This window comes from Symphalangus syndactylus, chromosome 19 (genome assembly GCF_028878055.3).
Source record: "Symphalangus syndactylus isolate Jambi chromosome 19, NHGRI_mSymSyn1-v2.1_pri, whole genome shotgun sequence".
NCBI lineage: Eukaryota > Metazoa > Chordata > Mammalia > Primates > Hylobatidae > Symphalangus > Symphalangus syndactylus.
In genome coordinates, this window is record NC_072434.2 from 36,604,290 (window position 1) to 36,627,101 (window position 22,812).

A 22,812-nucleotide genomic window follows, 5' to 3' on the forward strand; every position below is an offset into this window, starting at 1 on the left:
TCAAAACACTTATCTAATTCCTGGTTTGCCATAGTCAATTATTTACTCCTCTTACTTCTTGGTTATTTAGTATATGTCAATCACCATGAATACAAAGATTAATAAGGCATGCTTGCTGCCCCCACCCCAAAGTTTGTAATCACTGGATTTAAAATAGTAGCAGCAGTAACAGTATTAACATGCTCTTGAGTAGTTCAAACCCCAGACTGTCCAGATCTTACTTGTGTTAAGTGATTGTGAACTATTTTACTCTGTGTTTTGTCCATATGTCTTGTACTTTGGGCAGAGTAAGATACTCCAATAACTCCAGAATTTACATTTCCAGCCTAGACTCCCTTCTGAGCTCCAGATTCACAAATGCAATTATCAAATAAACATCTCCATTTGGATGTTTCAAAATCACTTAAAACTCAACATGTATTCAGATTGAACCTATTGCCTTATTTCTCAAAACCTGTTTTTTTTTCCAGTATTCTCTGCATCTAGGTGATGAATTTACCAATTAGTCACACAAGCCAGAAACTAAGAGTCATGCTGGATACCTTCTTCATCACCCCCTTATGTCCCAATCTACAACCAAGTCCTAATACTTCCACTGTACTTATTTACAGAATACACCTTTTTCTCTCATCTCCCTCACTCTAATTTGAGCTACAATATCATTTACTTAATGTTTTTTTCTTCTTCCTAGTTGTAGGTGCCTACCCAAAATTACTGATTTCTTTCTGATTAACAGACTCAAATTTTGTTGGGATTGTCAATGTGCTAAACAAATTACATTTCCTAGCCGCTTTAGCAGAAAGTAGATGGAGTGGATGGAGTGGTATATGACAATTCTGACCAATGAGATGTAGGTGGATGTGGTTTTGTGGGGCTTGTAAGAAAGTCTTAATTCTTTTCTAAAGGGGCAACGCTTTGCCCTTCCTAGTTTCCTGCTGTGTTGTTGCATCTAGAACAGCATCTAGTTATGCTAGGGGTGAGCCGATACTGCATGATCACCAAACAACTGTGTTGTAGAGGTTCAAAAGAACTGAAAATATTTGAACTGCTGAACCAATCCAACAACTGCCTACCTCCAGCCGTCCCAGTGAGAAAACCAAAGGTACTTTGTTTAACCCACCATACTTCAACTCTGTAATTCACAGCCAAACACAATTCCTTATACTGGTCTCTCAGAATCCATTCTTGTCCTGGTCCAAGTAGCCTTGCATTTTATAGCCAGAGTGCTCTTCTCAAACTGTAGTTCTATTTGTTATTCCATTTTTAGAACTTTCAATGATTTCTCATTGTTACAGGACAAAAAGCAGACTTCTTAATATGGTCAAAAAAGTGCTCTATGACCCGGCCCTGTGAAAACCCCCTATTTTGTAATATGTTCTCCCTTGTTTTCAGTAGTCTAGCCACACTGGACTTTTCAGAACCACTAATATACCATGATACCTCCCACCACATGGATAGAATTAAATAAAGACTATTTCCCCAAGTTAAGATGTTTGCATTCTGAGTGGTAGCACTGCTTCAAGTGAAGAACTTTTCAGAGTTTAATGGAATTAATTTTCAACATATGCTGAAATGCTAGGACTTCTCATCTTCTAAGCCAGTTTTCAAATCTGTTTTGAGAAATTATTATTCTTATAAACTCTTCAACTTTATAAAAGGCAGGCTTTTCTTTAAGAATTCCACTAAGAATATCATTGTTGTTTTTCTCCTTCATTTTCTTCATCCAGAAATGCACCAGTCTGTAATTCTGGCCTGGGTTCTTTCTCCCCCCTCTCCCCCTCCCCCTGCCACATGCTACACCATGCCCCTGCATTTACAGGCTGTATGAATACAGCAGCCTCTTCAATTCATTTTTCACTCTGTCACTCTGTCAGAGGGACTTTTTGGAAACGAAATCTGGCTGTAACATATTTCTCCTTAAGATTCTTCCATTGCCTTGGTAATGAGGTCCAAACTTCCTCAAAGTTCTCAGAGCTTTGCATAGTTTGGCCTCTGCCCATATATAGCTCTTGTCTTGTCTCTTGCTACTCTTCCTCTTACACTCAGTTTCAGGGAGTGCAAATTGACAATTCAAATTGTATTATCTCTAGGTGAGAAATGTATATCAAATTCCCCACTCATTTCTACAGTCCTGCTCTTCAGGGCTCAGATTTATGCTTGAGGAGATCAAATCTGAAATTTACCATCCCACAGAATGTTGTTTTATCCATATAATCCTCATTACACTGAGAAGTAATTACTACTTTAGTATCTGTGTCTTCCACAGATGCAGGAAGTTGAGGGCTGAGATCATATCTTTCTTAGTGATGCATTTTCATGTTTGCCATACCATACATGTTCATAATTATAGTTAAATGATGGCTAGAAACATACCTGTCACATAACGTATATTCAATAATTAATACTTGATATGTGAATAATGAATGTACAGGATCACATTATGTCATCTCCTCTTGCTCCTCACGTTCTGTGAATTGATGTACAGGAATTTGCTACTCAACCCCACCCTGCACCTCCCAGACACACAGTTTTTCTTTTCTCATTGACACATAATTATTATGCTTGTTTAGGGAGTACAATGTGATGTTTCCATACATGTATACATTGTGTAATTATCAAATCAGGGTAATTAGCATTTCCATCACTTCAAGCATTTATCAGTTCTTTGTGGTGAAAGCACTGAAATTCCTATCTACTAGCTATTCTGAGATATACAATAGTATATTATTAACTATAGCCACTCTACTGTGCAATAGAACACCAGAACTCATTCTTCCTTTCTAATGGTAACTTTGTACCCATTGACCTACTCCCCCTTGTCTTCCTTGTCTTTGGTAACCACTGTCCTATTCACTACTTCTGTGAGATCAACTTTTTAAAATTTCACATGAATGAAATCATATGGTATTTTCTTTCTGTGCCTGGCTAATTTCACATAGTTTAATGTTCTCCAGGTTCATCCATGTTGTCATAAATGGCAGAATTTCATTCTTTTTTATGGCTGAATAGTACTGCATCGTGTATATCTACTACATTGTCTTTATTCATTCATTCATTGTTGAACATTTAGGTTGATTACATATCTTGTCTGTTGTGAATAGTGCTGCGATAAACATGGATTTATTTGACATACTGATTTCATTTCCTTTGGATATATATCCAGTAGTGGGATTTCTGAACCATATGGTAGTTCTATTTTTAATGTTTTTAGGAACCTCTGTTTTCATAATGGCTATATTAACTTACAATCCCACCAACAGTGTGCAAGTGTTCCCTTTTCTCCATATCCTTGCCGACTCTTGTTATCTCTTATCTTTTTGGTCATACCCATCCTCACTAGAGTGAGGTGCTATCTCATGGTGGTTTTGATTTGCCTTTGTTTGATGATGAGTAATGTTGAGGCTTTTTTTCATATACCTCTTGGCCATTTACATGTCATCTTTTGAGAAATGTCTGTTAAGGTTTTTGTCCATTTTAAAATTGTGCTCTTTGTTTTTTTTGCTATAAAGTTCCTTATATATATTGGATATTAACCCCTTAGAGATATAGTTTGAAATATTTTCTCCCATTCTGTAGGTTGTCTCTTCACTTTGTTGAATGTTTCCTTAGCTGTGCAGAAGCTTTTTGTTTGATATAATACCATTTGTGTATTTTTGCTTTTGTTGCTCATGCTTTTGAGGTCTTATCCAGAAAAATTCTTGCCTAGTCCAATATCATGAAGTGTTTCCTCTGTGTTTTCTTCTAGTAGTTTCGTAGTTTGGGATCTTACATGTAACTCTTTAATCCATTTTGAGTTGATTTTTGTATACAGTGAAAGATAGAGGTCTAGTGTCATATTTCTGCATGTGGACATCCCAATTTTCCCAGCACCATTTATTGAAGAGACTATCCTTTCCCCAGTATGTGTTCTTGGGACCTTTGTCAAAAATCAGGTGGCTGTAGATGCATGAATTTATTTCTGAGCTCCTTATTCTGTTCAATTGGTCTATGTGTCTGTTTTTATGCCAATAGCATGCTGTTTTGATTAATACAGCTTTGTAGTATTTTTAAGTCAGGTAGTCTGCTGTCTTCAGCTTTGTTCTTTTTACTCAAGATTGCTTTGGTTATTTGGGGTCTTTTGTGGTTCCATACAAATTTTAGATTTTTTTTTTCCTAATTCAGTGAAGAATGCCAATGGTATTTTCATAGAAATTGCATTGAATCTGATTGTTTTGGGAGTATAGCCATTTTAATAGTATTAATTCTTCCAGTCCATAAATATGAAATCTCTTTCCATTTATTTGTTTCCTTTCCATTTCTTTCACTGATGTTTAAATTTATTCTTACATATCTTTTTTTATTTTTTTGGATAGCTATTGTACCTCAGTATCTGCAGAGGATTGGTTCCAGACCCTCTGTGAATACCAAAATCTGCAGATTCTCAAGCCCGGCAGTAGGCCTTGAGAAACCCATGGATACACAGTTGGCCCTCGGTATCTGCAGATTCCACATCCAATGAATATTATACTTTTGATATGCAGTTGTTTGAATCCACAGATGTGGAACCGATGGATATGAAGGGCTGCCAGTAAATGGGATTATTTTCTTGATTTCTTTTTCAGATAATTTGCTGTTGGCAAATAGAAATGCTACTGATTTTTGTATGGTGATTTTTAAGTCACAACTTTACTGAATTTGTTTATCATTTCTAAGAGTTTTCTGGTGGAGTCTTTAGAGGTTTTCTATATATAAGATATGCTGTCTGCAAACAGAACATTTGACTTCCTCCTTTCGAATTTGGATGTCTTTTATTTTTTTGCCTGGTTGCTCTAGCTAGGGCTTCAATACTATGTCTAATAGAAGTAGAGAAAGTGGGCATCCTTATCTTCTGCTAGACCTTGTAGGAAAGGCTTTCAACTTTTTCCTGTTTAGTGTGATGTTAGCTGTGGATTTATCATAAATAGTCTTTATTGCGTTGAGGTATGTATCTTCTATCCCTAATTTGTTGAGGGTTTTTCTCATGAAGGAATGTTGAATTTCGTCAAATGCTTTTTTCATATCTATTGAAATGATCATATGATTTTTGTCGTATCTGTTAATGTGATGTATCACATTTATTGATTGTGTATGTTAAAACATCCTTGCATCCCTGGAATGCAAACCACTTGATCAGAGTGAATGATCTTTTCAATATACTGTCGAATTTGCTTTGCTAGTATTTTGTTGAGCATTTTTGCAACTATGTTGATAAGGGATATTGGGTTGTAGTTTTCTTTTGCCCCTAAATATCCTGGAGAACTTCCTTTACTACTGGCCTCCAGTCTGTGGAAGTCACATCTACTCCAGAGAACCATACTTCATGTATTTAGATATTGTTCTGCTTCCCTCTACAGAAGAAACTCCCTTGAATCTACCTGGAAAGTAACTAGTTTGGTTCGATTTAATCCAACAAATAACACATTAACAGTCTCTAGTGTATTAAATGTCATGCTAAGCACTGGGAATGCAGGAGTAAGTAAGAAGACATCTGCCCTCATAAAGCTTAACTAGGGATGAAGCAGAATTTTAGGGTTACATAAATAAATTTTAATAGGTGCTCTGAGAAAGATTATAACACACTCTGAAACATATGCTAACTTCTACCTAACCAAGACTCTTGCCAAAATTATTTTTGCTCTTCTCCATAGGGTGTACTTTCTGCTGTGTAAGGAGCATGGGGTCTCACTTACTTCACAGTGAAAAAAACAAGCAAAACGCCAAAACTTCTTGGTTATTGAAATACTTCATTTCATTATCTTACTTTCTCTTCCAAGGTTAGCATTTTTTACTTCAAGGAAAAGAAGTGTTTTCTCTTTAAACTGTTGCATTTAGAACATTGGAATACATATTTTAAGTATTTACTTTAAATGCACACAAGAATAAATAGAACTAGACTATTTGAAATGATTATTCCAGCTATAATCTACAGATTGGATCATTTAAAGACAGGGATAACATATAATAGTATACATATTATGCTTTTTCATCAAATTTCTATAATTGGATGTGTTTTCAATTCTTGGCAAAAGTTTAAAAAGCTACTTCTCAATTGGTTATAAGATTTTATCAATGAATAATGTTTTATAAGCTGGAGTTTTCATCTTTTCAGACAGATAAAAAATACAATTTAAATTTAACATGCTTCAGATGAGAGTAAGCCAAGGTGAATTATAAAAAAATAAAAATGCAATAAATTTTTTTTAAAAAATTACCTCACAGCAATGGATTCTCAGAATTATACTTATTTACTAAACGTTCACTATCACTTACTTTCCAATTATTCTATATTTACCACAATGTTTACATACCTAGGACCTTGAGGATAAAGTGCTTGCTGACTTCTCCAGCTTCATTTGAGGCAATGCAGGTGTACTTTCCCGAATCTTCAGTCTCTGCTTTGAGGAGCTGCAGGACCATTCCATGGGTGCTGACTGTGAGATGAGCATCAAGCCCCAGAGGCTGGCCATCTCTAAGCCAGGCCATACTGGGAGCCGGGGTTCCATCAGTAATGCATGCCATAGAGGTGGAACTGCCTTTGAGAATTGTGATTTCCTCTGTCCCCATTGAATTGTCCATATTTGGTGGTGCTACATAGAAAACAACATGGGCAAAATTTGGATGTCTATTGTAATTTGAGATCAATTTAAATTAAAACATTTGAATGATTCTATGTTTCTGTGGTTGATAAAATATATGCTTTAAAATTGTGTATAATAACTAAGGACTTTACAATAAAAATATTTATTAGGAATGCTAATTATTAATCTTCCAAATATTAGCAATGCAACAAAAATTGTTTTCTTACAGAACACACAATGTGTTTTAAATTTTGGTGATTTTTCAACTTCTTCGGTCCATCCCTTTAATTTGTTGTAATGTAGATAATAGTTTTAGTAGTATTCTTTTAACTACTATATACAGTATAAATAATATCAAGTTATAGAGTAAGTCATTTGTAGATTATAATAAAGCATTACTTAACTGAGGTGTTCTTGGGGATTGAGAAATGTGGATCAGCAAACTTCAATATTTCCGAAATGGAAGGTATTGAGTTCTCTCTATATATACGCATACACACACATGCATATATGCACATGCATCCATTCATAGTTCGAATACTCTAAACAAGCTGCTAATATTGTTAGAAAAGTTTTGACTTTTTCTTTACATGAAAAGACTGGTCTTGTGTCTGGATTGAAATCCTATTTTTAAAAATTAGATTTGATTTAGTGCAAGTGTCTAGATCAGTAGAGTATTTTGATAAACAGACAGTATGGTCCAATAATATGGACCCCTTAGAAGAAAATACATTCTCTAGTCAGTAAGATCCTATTTCACTAATCCTTTTTGATAAAGTCAGATTTCTAAATCTCTGGGGAAGTCGGTTTCTAAAGATAAGTCTGTTGCTTAATACTTGACATAGTAAAGTAATAGGGTCATTTCTGTGACACATACCAAACACTTGAAGATTGTAATGCTTATTATCCACCCCAGCTCTGTTGGAGGCCACACAAGTATACACAGCGACATCAGACACCTGAGCTCTCACAATCCTGAGAAACAATTCGATCCACATTTCATCACTTGATCCCATGCAACAAGTACACATACAATAATTATGATTTATAAATAGGCTATAGGTGGTGATTTATGTTGGGAAATTTTAATTATGAAGCTCATAGCCATCCATCACAAAATATAGGGGCCTCAAATGCAATTTATTCTACAAAGCTGATTAGGCAGTGACAATAAATCACTGAAAATATAGCACAATTTAAGAGGTGAATATTTTTCAAATATATATTAATAGAGAATGCTGCTAAAATGAAAATCACATTATCATAGTAGGCATCTTCCTACTACCTTGCCACATAAAGTTTTAGCTAAAACAGTAATTCCTGGAAATACATATGTGATAACAAACCTGTCTATAAAAGACCATTTTACACATTTACTAAAAAATGAAAGCACTTAAATAAGGATAAAAAATCATTTCAATTGTATATTTGTTGTCCTTCCTCTACTAAAAATACACTTAAAGGGAAAAAAACTGTAAAGGCTTAGAAAAAAACATTCCTTCAACACTGTTTAAATGAAGGAAAAGTCTACAATCACAGTTACTTCATCTGTTTAGAAAATCAGACACAATAAAAGCTGACCTGATAACTTGTCCTGCTGCCAGTAACCGGATATGGGAGGAGAGAGGCAGAGGAAGTCCATTCTTTAGCCAGTTTATCTGTGGTGGAGGCGTCCCTGTGGCTCTGCATTCAATATTTATTGAAGTATCCACTAAAGTCATTAGTTTCTCTGCTTCGTCTTTATTACCCTTAATTGTAGGTGTAACTATGTCATGCAGAAAGTGAGAGAGAGGGAAGAGGGATGTATTACTAGTTCAATTAATTTCTACTACAATTGCTCTCATTTCAAAATTGTAGCCCAAAAGGAAATAGTGGTGGCATCAAATGTAAAACTAAATGCTCCAGACACCTGCTGCTGGGCCTTCACTTCTACTGGTAGATTCTTAAGGCAGCATCATCAAAAGAGTGGGGGATATTTCATATTTACCATAGACATTCAAGTTAAAAATTCGGTCTTCTTCTCCAGCGGGATTAGTAGCAACACACGTGTATTTCCCTGTGTCAGATGTAAGAGCTCCATAAATGTTTAATGTGCTGCCATTTGCACTCACTCTATGGAAAAGATCATAACAGAGGGGCTGAGATGAGTTTGAATCTATTTCACTAAGTACATGAAAACCTATTAAAATCCATTACTGAAAGTGATGGAAAATTCAAGCAACCAACTGAAATTCTACAGTAGTGAGTCTCATATCCACCACCTCCTTATGAGGAAAAAAAGGAAATGAACAAAATCAGGAATACTTCTCTATTCAAATCATAGACAAAGACATGATTTTCTCTGAGATAGAATACTATATTCTTAGTTATCAATATAAGGTTTGAATTAAATGCATGTTATACAAAATTCTGGCATGAAAATTGAAGACTGTTACAATGAGAAACTGAAAAAAATTACACATAAAAATCTAGTTATAAACAACTTAATACCTTAATAAAAAATACAATAGGATCGTTTAAATTGTGACAACAATTTGGTATCATATGTGGCTATATTTTGCAAACATTTTTTCTACAAATTGCTAAATAAAGCTTTTCTTTTGAATTACATAATAGTAAAAGATAAATATACAATAAGATCATTAAAGATCTCTAAGCTAAGATTATTTCATTACTGGTTGTCTTCACACACCATTAATTACAAATCAAAATTTCCTGTGTTTTTTGTAGAGATTAAATTGCCATCTACAGTTACTTGTACAATAGTGGTTTCATTAGAATTACCCTGTGTCAAAAGTAAAAGCTCCATTTCTATTATATCTTGTTATTAAATGTTTATTGAGAGTTATATTATTATCTGGGATACAGTCATATTTTTTCTTTTTCAAAATAAAATTTTTTTATTTCCATGAGTTTAATTAAATTAATAAGCAAAAAGCAAGTTGCCATGATCAAACAAAAGTAGTACACTGACTTTGGAAAAACTATTGTAGTTGATTGACAAACTGTTCTACCTACAAATCTATACATATTATGGAATGAATGAATAATAAAGATACAAGAATAAGTAAATTTAGAATGTTAATGTAGGAGAAGGAATGATAGACTCCAGATTCCTAGCTACAAATACCATCTTATATAAAAGATATCACATATAAAAGATCTTATCTTTATAGCCCATATAAAATCTTTAGGTACCATCAAATATGTAGTACTTGGTCTGGAATATGGCAAATACCAGCTGATTTAACAAAAGTAATTAAATACTTGTTATTTACTCAAAAATGTTCACACCAGACAAATAAAACTTAAAATGTATCCTCTAAAAGACTAGAAATTTTAATACACAATGAATACAAAGAAAATAACATTTATCTCTTTAAGTTATATATATGTTCAATTTATTGACCAGCAAATATACTCCAAACCCTTAAATTTACATATTGGTCCAAAATGTTAAAGTTTACAATACATGTAGTTAATGCCTACTTATGCATATAATTAATCTGGCATGTGTAGGTAATGGGATTTTGTGATGAAGTAACCTAATCTAGTACAATATCAAATTCCGGATTGTCCTTCCAAAGGAATTTGTTGTTGAAAGTAGTACGAGGTCTTTACCACATTATTATTCCATCTCTATGTGGTTTGTGGCATGGGTAACAAGTGCCAGCTGAAAATGGGATTTGGACAAACCATTATGAGAGTTATGACATTATTGTATCTTTTCTCAAAATGAGCCAATCAGGATAGCATGCCCATCTCTATGTGGTTTGTTGCATGGGTAACAAGTGTCAGCTGAAAATGGCATCTGAACAAACCACTATAACAGTTATCACATTATTGTATCTTTTCTCAAAAGGAGCCAATTAGTATAGCATGTACACAGTTTGGTGGTTTCAGCATACAAAATCATATCTAGAATTTTTGATGAATCATGTGTGAGATAAAGTTGGTTTGGCATTTGCAGGAAAGAACTAACTATTTTTATGGCATGGGCTTTGGTATAACCATTCTGAAATTACAAGAATAAAATCACCAACAGTTAACATTACAGTTAATGAGTTAAAGTTAGTTAATGAGTTAATTAACATTACAGAGTTAATGGATAAGAAACATACACAATTCTGAGTGATTCTCTAAGGAGAATGTCTATGTCCAGTTCTCAAAAAAATGTTTTTGTTTCTTTGTGAATATAATGATAGCTAAGTACCAATGGGATGGAATTTGGTAATATTATTCATGTGAAATTTGAAGCATAAAGCATTGTAGAAGGCCTTACAATTTATAATGGAAAGATTATTTTTAAACATACCGGATTCTTTCTGTTTCACCACTAGCTATGGGCTTTCCATCTTTAAGCCATTGAATAAGTGGAGTAGGAATGCCATTTGCATTGCAGACCAGCTCAACATTTTCTCCTAGAAGGACACTGACATCACTTGGAATTTCAGCACCAGAAACACTTGGAGGAACTTTGGAGAAATAATTAGGAATTTCATTAACAAGACACAAGATATAAATTCTAATAAATGTAACAGAGTCATAAAACAAGATGACATTTCTAGTTCATATTCTTTGTAGATTATGGTTCAAGGTCAAACTATTATCTTCATGAATTACTTTTAAATGATGAAGATAAAGGAACACTTCAATATTTCTGGTGTATTTGTAAGTTGATATAATTATTTAGTCATGGGGCTAGTGATAGAGCTACTTCATGATCACCCTTTCTGGCCAAATTAAATCACTCTTAGATTAAATCCTCAATGGATAGTACAGTTAACGAACCACAAGCACATAGGTAAGGCAGCTGTGCATTTTTTTTGTGTTTTTCTTTTGCTCTTAATTCACTAGACTTATAGACTCTGTCTTATAAAATCTTGGCATAAAGGTCTGAGGAAAGTATCTAAGTTGGTTATTTCTTTCTCCATTATTCAATTTAATTATTATTTATTTTGAACAATGGATAGGTTTATTGTAGTTCTGAAGAGCTAATAGTTTCTATTCTCTTTTTCTAGCCATCTTTGGTTTCCACTTTGATTTCACTGAGAAATATTGTGTAATAAAAATACTGCCAATGGTATCAGATATAAACATGTTTGAATTCCTATTCTATATGATCATAGTGATGTGCAGAAGGTAGTTCACACCAGGTCACAAAAGCCAATTTTGTACATGTTTTCCCCACTCCATGTTCAGTAACATCCCTTTAGTAGGTTGAAATCTTGTATATATTAGATCATGGTGGGAATATTTACACCATGGAGACTGGCAAACAATTGGCTACAAATCACGGTCATTTTGTCTGTAGAGAAAATTCTTAAACATTCACCAGCACATCACTGAATAATCTCTGTAAATCTAATTTTAGTCATTCAGAAAATAGTAATTTTACCACATTTGCAGAATTTAGAGTACTAAAGAAGTTGAGTCAATAAGAACATTAGTAATACGAGACATCCTACAAAGAGTATCTAATATATGACAAGCACTGGACTAGGTCCTATATGCATATACTATTTCTAGTTCTAAGACATAATAAAGTATATAAAAATCTGGTAAAATGTTTAGTCCTACAACATATCTCATGATTAGCATCTGTTATTATTAATGCATTAGACATAATTCAATATGCAACTTCTGACATTGACTCTCTGACTAGCTGTTTTTCCTTTAGCTTCTGAAATCCCAAAGCATCACTAGTCATCACAGAGAGACCACTGATCCCTGTGAACTTAATTCTTCTAATTGCATTTTTTTGGAGTTAGCTTTAGCAGAGCACACAACAGATATATAATATTCATAATAGAATTCATAATTTATGAGAAATTCTTTCCCTAATAACTATAAGGTTGGAAGAAAAAGTATTTCAACTTAGTTTCAAGTTAGACTTTCATTTCAGTTTCAGTACTGAGCCAAATGTAATAATCAGAGGTTTACTGAAAATCAAAAGAAAACAAGTTGTCCCTGAAATGCTTAATACTATGTTGGAACATAGTAGGCATTAATGAAATATTTGATGAATTGCTCTTTATTATCATCTTAAAATAGTATAAGATTCATCATTCATTAAAATTTACCTAATCTACCTGTGGTCAGATCATAGTACAACTTCTTTGTGAATTAAATCTTATCTATACAAATAAGAACAGATCTGTAGGCTTACCATCAAAATAAATTATACCAGTTTAAAATAAGTATAAGTCCATAGAATATATACTATAGAAAGATAACAATGGAAGTGGAAATGGAAAATTGGAAAAAGTAGAGATTACCAAATTTCCACTATTCTTTTTTCCACATTTATGTCCATTTCCATGAAAACAGAATCTACTGGTAAATACAAGACAGAAAACTGATGATAGTTTTTGATGATCTAAAGATACGTTGAATCTATTACCACTGATCCCTTTAAATGTAGATTATTTTGTACTATAAATGGAATAACAAAGAAATTGAAGATAGATCATAGTGGACAATACATACCTTGAATTGAAAGAAAGTAATATTTCTGGGCTTTTCCCTCCATATTTGAAGCAATACATGTATAATTTCCACTATCTGAACGCTGAGATCGGGCAATCTGGAGTTTGCTACCTCCAGACAAAATATGAACTTCTAGTGAGTCAGAATTTTCTAGAGGTAGAAACAAAGCACAATAAAACATAAAAAAACCTTTAAACTTTAACATCTCTAAAATTCATGATAAAATGTCTTGCTTTATGTGATAAATGTATTTCTTAAAGGTTCTCCATTTTCTTTTTTAAAAAAAGAAAAAATTCTTTTTAAAATGACTAATCATTTTACAATGAGTCTATTTTGTAAATTTGTATTTCAGTGCATTAGCATTCTTGAACTAAACACCCCTATGAGTATGGTACTTAAAATGTACTAGTTTAAAAGTCTAGTGAATTAAGAGCAAAAGAAAACACACACACACACACACACACACACACACACAAATGCACGGTTGCCTTACCTATGCGCTTGTGATTCTTTAACCATGCTATCGTGGGAGGTGGGATCCCAGTGGCATCACATGTTAATGTCACAGGATTGCTGATCGTCTCCACAATCACTTCTCTTTCAGGTCCTTCAATACTGGGTGGCACTATAAAAAACAAACAAACAAACAAAAACAGAAGAAAATCATTTGTCCTCATTAAGCTAATTTGGAACACTTTTTTTCATTTGCATATCTGGGGGAAAAAGTTGTATTAGAGGCAAATGCTCACCATATACATTGAGGTGGAAATTTTTATCATCCCGTCCTGCTACATTTATAGCTCTACATACATACTGGCCTGTGTCAGATACCTAAAAGAAAAAGATACTATTGTATGTGCTCCATTAAGTTATAGATGACCAATCATACTGTTCGAGTTTAGATTAACTCATCAGTCATCTGTATGCTCAATACCCCCGTTCTAATTGCCTTCTGCAATCTTGCTATTTTTTATAAAAATAGTCAATGGCATTGGCTATGAATTTTTTTAATGAAAATCATTTTTCACTGTAGTAAAAGGGAATATGCAAGTTCCAAGCATCTTTTCCACCGCCCCACCAAGGTGTCATGACACTCAAACAAGAATAAAAGATGCACCTCAGCTTTCTTAATGTGTAGCATTTGTCCATCAGCTAAAATCTCCACATGAGTAGACTCTGTTATCATCTGCCCATTCTTATACCAAGTGATGACTGGAGGTGGGACAGCATTCGACTCACACTCCAAAGACACAGAAGCTCCCTCTCTTACATTAACTACAGAAAGAGATTCACCGTCATGGTCTTTAATGCTCGGGGGCACTGAGGGAAGAAAATAACAGAAGGATTTTTTTTTTTCATTAAGGTGCTCAGATAGAAAATATTGAATACCAGTTTTAAAATAAAAGAATTTTATGAAGAGAGTAAAAACAAACCATAAACAGTCAGGGAATACTTTTTCTTGCTTTCGCCAGCTTGATTGATAGCTATACAAGTGTATTCACCACCATCTGATACCTTGGCCCGAATAATCTGTAGAGTTCGACCACCTGTAGGTAAATAGAATGCAAATTGTAGAGTGGTATACAGGTTGTTCTAACAATTATTTTACCAATCAGATAAATAGCAACATATATCCTTCCCCTTAGAGTAAAATTTATAGAGAAGCCTTCCTATTTAAAATAAAATAATTGGATCAGTTTTCTTTGATCTTTCCTTTATTATTTACCTAGTTCCTTATAAAGGAAGAGATTCATAGAATTTTTCTCTCCAGCATCCAAACATGGACAGTAAAACTGTTTGATACAGGCTCTGGTGGGCAAATAGTAATGTACTATGGTCAAAATATGTTAAGTGTTTTCTGGGTTTAAATTTCCCACAATGCTGAGGTGTCCTATCTATCTATCTATCATCTATCTATCTATCTATCTATCTACCTATCTATCTATGTCTATCATCTATCCTTAAGGAACTTTAGGATTAAAAACAACCAGCAGATGTATCCAATGAAAGTACTATTTGCCATCTACCACTTGGTATTACTAGGCCATTCTAAGCTGTTCTCTTTCTAAATTTTATCATTTCTTGAAGGAGACCTTGTTATTTGTACATTCCTACTAAAATCAGAGAAGTCTACACAATCTTACCTTAATGACCCCAAATGGGCAAAGAGAGGCATTTACTGTGAATAAATAAATGAAGCACGACAAAAGTTTGGAAAGAGACTAATTTGAAATGTATTTTGTATTAAAATAAAGATGACAACATTTTGCCTGATTTATAATAAGAAGTTCCTTACCAGGCACAATGAGAGCATTTGTGTTCAGTTTGATGGGCTGTTCATTCTTGAGCCAGCTGAGGTCAGGAGGTGGAAAACCAGAGACCTCACAGGTCAAAGAAATGAAATTGTTCACCACGACGGTAAGATTTTCAGATTTAGGATGAATGACACTTGGAGGAACTATAATAGTAAATATATTAAAAGTGAAAGCAGGTGTTATCAACATATATTCCCATTTACTAAATATAAATTCAACCACTGTACTCTGCTAAAGGACTGAGTTAATGATTCTGCTCATTATCTAGCTGGATGTCTTACAATTCCCTAATGCCTTCATCAAACTCACGTTGGAGTTTATTTTTCCCAATTGAAAGAGAGCACTAGAATTTTCAGAGACAAAATTATTCTGCATTTTATTTGTAAAACATAGTCGACAATTCCTAAGATGATTTTGTCAATGTACAAAGGAGACCTAATGTGCTTTTCATTAAGTAAATTTGAATAATCTTGTTTTTAATATTTTATTTTTACTTAAGTGCTGTAGAGAAGGAGATAATTGTGAGAATTTCAATATTAAAGAGACAGGAGATGGTGGGTTTTTTTTAGGAGATAATGGGGCAGGGATCTAGAGTCAGCTTAGACTTTGGCCTTTGGAAGGTAGAGCAATGAATTTCTCTTATTTTAACAAGAAGGAAGAAAGAAATAGCAGGAACAGATGTAGTCAGTACTCCCAATTTGATGGTAGGAATTTGAGGTGGATTTCTAGAATATGCTTTCTCTTTTCCCTGCAAAAGAGAAGGTGAAAGTGTTAATACTTACTGAGAGAAAGTGAGAGGGGGCTGTTATGAACTGAATGTTTCTGTCCCCTCAAATACATATGTTGGAGCCCTAAGTCCCAGTGTGGCTGTATTTGAAGATGAGGCCTTTAAGGAAGCAATTAAGGTCAAATGATTCCTTAGGATTAGTGTCCTTTAACAAGAGCCACCAGAGAACTGGCTCTCTCCCCCCAAGCACACTCAGAAGAAAGGCTATCTCAGGCCATGGGAAGACAAAGCAGCTGTCTGCAAGCCAGGTGGAGAGCCTTCTCCAGACACCAAACCCTGCCAGTACCTTGATCTTGGACTTTCCGGCCACTAGAACTTTGAGAAAATAAATTTCTGTTCTTTAAGCCACACAGTCTCTGGTCTTGTTAAAGCAGCCTGAGCAGACCAAGATAGTGGCCACTTGATATTTTTGAGGAGGGCGTGAAGGTTTAAGAGAATCACTAGAGTGTAGAGACAAAACAACAAGTCGCAATCAGCATGGAGGGCTCAGTTCAAGCTGGTATTATGAATTTATAATGACATCAATATTCCTGCCTTCAAGATTTCCTTCAGCTATGGTGAGCTACCTAAGTGCAGGTAGCGTACAGATGTGGAATTTAGTAAGAGGCATTAGAGAGAAGCAGGTATAAAATTTATCGAATAAACTGCCTGCATTAAAATCCTGGTGCAGCATTTGCAAGCTGCGTAACTTTGAGCATGTTACTTAATCTCACTGAGCCTCACCTTTTTCACCTCCAGGGGAGGCATAAAATGGTAGCAAGCACATATGGTTATTGAGATAATGAAGTGAAATAACCTACATAAAACATTTGGCACAGCACCTGGTAGGTTTCAAGCAGTCAGTTTGTTGTCCTTGTTGTTATATGCAGATTTGAGCTTTTACTGAGCAACAGTGATGAGAAGATATGGGCTAAGAGAAGTGATTGAAATGCTGTTCCACAAAAATTAAGCTGGCTATGAAGGAAAGTGAAAAGAGCTAAAACCTAAGATGCCAACAGACTGAAGGAGTACAAAGGAAGCAAGCATAGTTGTAGAGGGAGATAACAAATGGTATTGTTTTACATGAAAATAATTTACATTATTTCCCCTCAAATGAATTTTCCAATATTTAAGTAATGAGTTCCTGATTGCAGTCAGGAACTCAAGACATCATTAACTGGTGAAAGAAGAAACACATTTCTGAACTCCAATCCTTATTGGTAAAACACTAGTGATTACTTCCTCACAAGTTACTGTCCCACTTCAGGTGTTTCTACTGTACATTGCAAAGAGGCAACGATTATGAAGAAAATATAATAAACATTCAGAAGACATTTATTTAGCAACTACCACAACTATAGACACCATTCTAGGTTTAGGGAGACCAAGATAAGTAAGATATGGCCATCTGCCGAGAGCACTTAAGTAAAGTTATGGGATAGAGGCAAAGATACAGATATATGAAGATAACACAAGGCAACATATGGAACTGCTACAATTGGGGTATTTACAAGATGCTTTTTTGTCATACAGAAGGAAAAATGAATTTTGCCTTGAGCAATCAGGAAAACTAATCAGTATTTTATTTTCCAATATTTACTGTACTTTACAGATTAGAATGTGTGCTTTCACAATGATTGTTTGTTTAATTAATTCATTCTTCCTGAGAATTCATAACACATGTGTTCCTGCTCTGGTTAGATTTATCTATTCAAAAAACTTCAAAGACACTTATTAAGCATCTACAGTGTGTTACTCACTGTGCTAAGTACTAGAATTAAAAAGATAAAAGTGTTTTAAATATGTTACACAAACACCAAATACTGCTAGATACCAATACTCACTATATATCACACCAAAGAAGAATATTTATCATGCTACATAAAAGTCCTTTCGAAGGCAGAAATTTTTCATGACATTTCAAATTTCAGTTACTTCCATAATGAGCTAGAATTTTATGTGTGTATTGCCTATATAAAGGAGATCTTTTATAATGATTATTCACCATTTCCAAGGTAATATTCTGGAAGCACCAGCATCTCACAAAATAAAACTACTCTTTTGCAGTAGATATTCAACTACTTTTTTTTTTTTTAGCAAAAAAATGGTATTTATGGAGTGTCTAGCATGTATTTAAAAGAGTTTGATGAATGAATTAGGTGTGCTGGTGGTGTTAAAGGAATTATTTAACTCCACAAAGTGACTTTTTCTTCTCCAGGGAGTATATTAGTTACTAGAGGACATAGCTCAACATGAATTCTGCACTTAAGGACAGAAATCAGTTCCAATCATGGCTAGTGGGTAGATTTTTATGAGTAGAAGACCTGTATTTGCTTCTAACTTTATAAACTTGTAATCATCATTAATATTTTAAATTCTGATTTTCCTTTCAAATATGCAGGAGTAGTTATTTTCTCTTGAGAGACTGAAGTAATATAAAAACTGTCTTCCTGGAAGTTTTATACTTTATAAATCCTACTAGCCATCGTGGAAAGAAAGAAGAGAGGGGATTGAATGAGTACAGGCTCCTCACATTGTTTAAGTTAAAAAATACAAAATAAGCCTACATAATCTAAAACAGAAATTTTCTGCTTTTCCAAGCATACCCTAACAGATGGTTTTGGAACTGAGCTCTTACCATGAACATTGAGGTTAAAATATTTTTTGGCACTCCCAGCTGTGTTCTCAGCAACACACACATACCTGCCGATATCTATTATTTGAGTATTCAGAATCTAAGGGAAAAATGAAGAAATTCCAAATAAAATTTTGAATAAAGCGACTTGTCATATTTGTCTATTTTTTAGAATAAATAATATATTTCTATTTAAAATCAGATAGAAAAAAATGTTGTACGTACTAGTGCTGATGCTAGCTAGCTTTTATTAGGTAAACCAAATAAATATGTATTAAGATTTTTAGTCAGGAAAGGTAATTCTGTACATATTTGTGGTATGTTGACTAGAAAAAAATGTCCCAAATTATTCTCCTGTTTCCCTCTCTCTGCCTCTGGCATTGTGACTTTGACACCCCTCCCATCAGGAAGTAGAATTTGTGTTGGTCTTGTGACTGGCTTTGGTCAACAGAACATGATGGAAGCGACTGTCATTTCAAAACTGAAGCCTGTTCACTTGTGTTCACTCTTTTGGAACCCTGCCAGCACCACGTGAGGAAGCCAGGGTTAGCCTGCTGGAGGGTAGAGATCACTTGGGGTGGAATCATCACAGTTTATTGCAACTTAGGCCCCAGATATGTGTGCGATCCCAGCCAAGGCCACATCCGGAAGAATCATCTAGCAAACCAGCAGGCTTGTGAGCTAAATAAATGCTTATTGTTTCAAGTCATTAAGTTTTGGAGTGGTTTATTTTATGCAGGTAATATAACAATTATGTTTTCTTCATTTTATTACATAGAAATTTCTATCCAACTATATATCTTTTGGACTTGGACACAGAACCATTGAAGTATTTTGGTAGAGGTTATATGATTATCACATAGAAATAGTCACAATATTTAGAACATACTTTGAAAATTTAAGGTTATTTATAGGTAATAAACCTCATTCTCTTTTGAATAAGGAATTCCATGAGATATGTCCTATGTTGGATACACTGAAGGTTATGCTTGGATTCTTGAGCCAATAGAATATTATTTATTTTGCTCAAGAAGTAATTTATCAAGTTGTATCCTAACAAAAGAATTGGTATTATTTCTACAAGTGCCTTTCTTTCAGGACATGTGAAAAGAAGAATATGGACACACCATTGGTAAACAACAATCCAGGATATGTATGTGATTTTCATAATTTTTATTATTATCAACCTTTTGCCTATATACAAATTTAAATATATAGGGAACTTCCTACCATTTAGAATTTTACCAACAGAAATATATAATGGAAAGGATTGCAATAATGATTTGTTTATAATACAATCTTTATCACAAAGGCCATATTGTAGTCAATTGAGGAGTGTGTGTATGTGTGTGTAGAACATTTCTGGAAAAATCCACACAAAACTATAACAGTGGTAACCTCTGGTAGTAGGAATAGAATGAGGAAGAAGAATTTTATTTTATATACCTTTGATAGTTGGTTATTTTTAAAAATAAAATATTTACAAGCTAATAAAAATTATTTTTAAAAGTCAAAAACAATTATTACAAAATGCAAAGTGAAATAGCTCTTTTAAAATTAGATCTTTACTTTTACCTGCAGAATTCGTCCATTAGATAGAAATTTATGATGGTCATCTTCTAGCAAGGGCTGTCCATCTTTCTGCCAGGAATTCCTTGGTGCTGGGTTGCCACTGGATAAACACTCCATCAGTGCACTCTTGTTCACCAGCACGGTGACCTCTTCAGGGAGATCACTATTTGTCCCCTTGATAATTGGCGGCACTAACAAAAGATTGCAACAAAGGGATAAAAATGGGCAACAGTCTTTTCTAAATCATGCTAATTTTCTGACAGCTTTAAAAACTTTGGGATAATAATAAAGAAACAAAACTTGAAGGAGAAACTATGATCCCCAGGTAACATTTTATGCTAATAAATTGGGGGAGTGAAAACAGTATTTGAATTTGGCTTTATTCTCTTCCCTGTCTTCACTTATACTAAACTAATCCCTCAGATAGTATCATTCCCCTTTAGCCCAATCTCAATTCTTCTCCAATATATCTTTTACTTCTCTCTCAGCCCCTCCCACTATACCTTCTGAGTTTTCAAGCAGACATATAAAAAGCATCTGTATAAATAGATATTTAAGTCTATATGGTCATCCAGAGGGGACAGATAAATTACACCTTTTAAAGTGTAGTTGAAATGTTCAGATTTGGCCTTATTTGGAATGGAATTGCCTGGGTGATTCAAAGTGTGTTTCCCAGCCTCAGCACCGGTGGTATCAGCATCAGCATCACCTGGGAGCTTGGTTAAAAATGCAAATTCTTGGGCCCCAACTAACTTCAATAGGCATCTCTGAGGAGGGGCCAATAAAGCTGTGTCTTAACAAGCTCTTCAGGTGATCTTTATGTATGCTAAAGTTTGAGAAGTCCCACTCTAGATTTTTCTACATGTGTTCATTCTTGTTGAAAACAATACAATAGAATCCAGCTACACATTAGTTATGAAAAATCACGTTACCCATAGAATTTTAAAAATGAAAATGTTAAATGAACTAGGAACACATGTTGACTGCTTTGGTAAATGTAGAAATTGATTTTTAAAATAATCATTTTTGTTTTGAAAGCTTATTTTTCCCCCACTTTAAAAATATACCTTATCTTTAGCAATCAGTAAAGACTGCAAGTTGATGTAGATGCTATCTTGTGGTATCTGGGTTTCCAACAACTAAACTGAAAGTCTGTAAAGAAAATACTCAATGCCACAAAGCACACCATAGAATTTCAATGCTATTTTGAATGCATACTTTCACATTCAAAGCTACATGATTGATTTCAGTGTACTTCAGATAATATAAAATGTATAATTTGAACTGCAGATTACTAAACAATAAACTGGAGTTTTAGATTAAATGAGACTATCACCACCCAACATCAAGAAAACCAATCAAGAGCTGAAGCATTAGGAGGGCTATGAGATTCAGGCACTGACATGCAGAGGCCCCCACCTCAGCTCTTTGCTTCCACCTGCTCCAGCTGCCACACCCTACCAGTTGGGTTACACCACTCAGAATTGTTCTCAGTGGCCCTCCCTGCACCTAGGAGGTGAGCAGCAGACGTGAAACAGCCCTAATTCAGAATCTGGGGGCCAGTTAATTTTTCTGGCTTTGTTCCACCTTCTAAACTCATCTCCAACTTGCTTGCTAACTTTCTAATTGAAAATAACAGCCTGAGGCATGAACATCTACCCTTGACCATCCAATCCCATAGTTTCATTTCAATTTCACTGAATCGCAGTCTTTCCCTACCTATATTATCAACTCCTACTCACCCTGAATTAAACACTTTCCAAATTTAGGTCTGTAAGGTACACGGATGTGTTTGGTCAAGGAATAGGCAGAGGCAGACATCCAGGCCTGCAAGTCTTAGTGGGATTGATGCGCAGGCACACACCTCTACTTGTTATATAACCTGTTTGTGTAAGTTCATACTTGGCTCTGAGCCACTATTGTCTGTAGAAGGTATAACTGCTCTGCGACACTGTGCACGGGGCTCAGTTTGGCATGGCGTAGCATGGCTTGACATGGCTTGCGTGTGCCCAGAGAGAGAGAGAGTAATACTACTGACCACTGTAAGGGAGAGCCAGGCTCCTTTAAGGCAGGCAGGAACCAGCTTGTCCCCAGAGAGAAAGAGTTAAGCTGCTAACACTACAAGAGAGAGCTATATGCATGGGAGCTGGCAGCTGAGAGGAGCCACAGAGGCAGAGCAAAAAGCCAAGATAAAGGCGGACAGTGTAAGAGAGCTAGTGTGAGAGAGCTGCTGCTGAGAGAGCTGCTGATGAGAGAGCTGCTAAACACAACTAGAGCTGGGGCTCGAACCTGATCCCAGGCAGGACATATGGCGTAGTTGTGAACCTGACAAGGTCAAGTTAAGCCAGGTGGTCCAAGATATTCCTTCACTGTCCTTGACAATGTCAGCATTGATTTTTTAATTGTCATCTCATCTCTTTTCCTTGTAACTCTCTCATG

At 34.8% G+C, this 22,812-nt stretch overlaps 1 protein-coding gene across 1 annotated transcript in view; it reads right to left on the reverse strand.

Moving 5' to 3' along the window:
* HMCN1 (hemicentin 1) overlaps positions 1-22,812 on the reverse strand; it is a 438,669-nt gene that overhangs the window by 84,574 nt on the left and 331,283 nt on the right. Inside the window, exons 56-68 of the mRNA XM_055234444.1 lie at positions 20,377-20,564; positions 18,805-18,901; positions 15,382-15,543; positions 14,519-14,632; positions 14,203-14,405; positions 13,835-13,916; positions 13,579-13,710; positions 13,086-13,235; positions 10,912-11,071; positions 8,584-8,708; positions 8,178-8,361; positions 7,474-7,571; positions 6,327-6,605 (exon numbers count right to left, since the gene is read on the reverse strand). Coding sequence (XP_055090419.1) covers positions 6,327-6,605; positions 7,474-7,571; positions 8,178-8,361; positions 8,584-8,708; positions 10,912-11,071; positions 13,086-13,235; positions 13,579-13,710; positions 13,835-13,916; positions 14,203-14,405; positions 14,519-14,632; positions 15,382-15,543; positions 18,805-18,901; positions 20,377-20,564 — 1,974 coding nt within the window. The remainder of the gene's footprint in view (positions 1-6,326; positions 6,606-7,473; positions 7,572-8,177; positions 8,362-8,583; positions 8,709-10,911; positions 11,072-13,085; positions 13,236-13,578; positions 13,711-13,834; positions 13,917-14,202; positions 14,406-14,518; positions 14,633-15,381; positions 15,544-18,804; positions 18,902-20,376; positions 20,565-22,812) is intronic.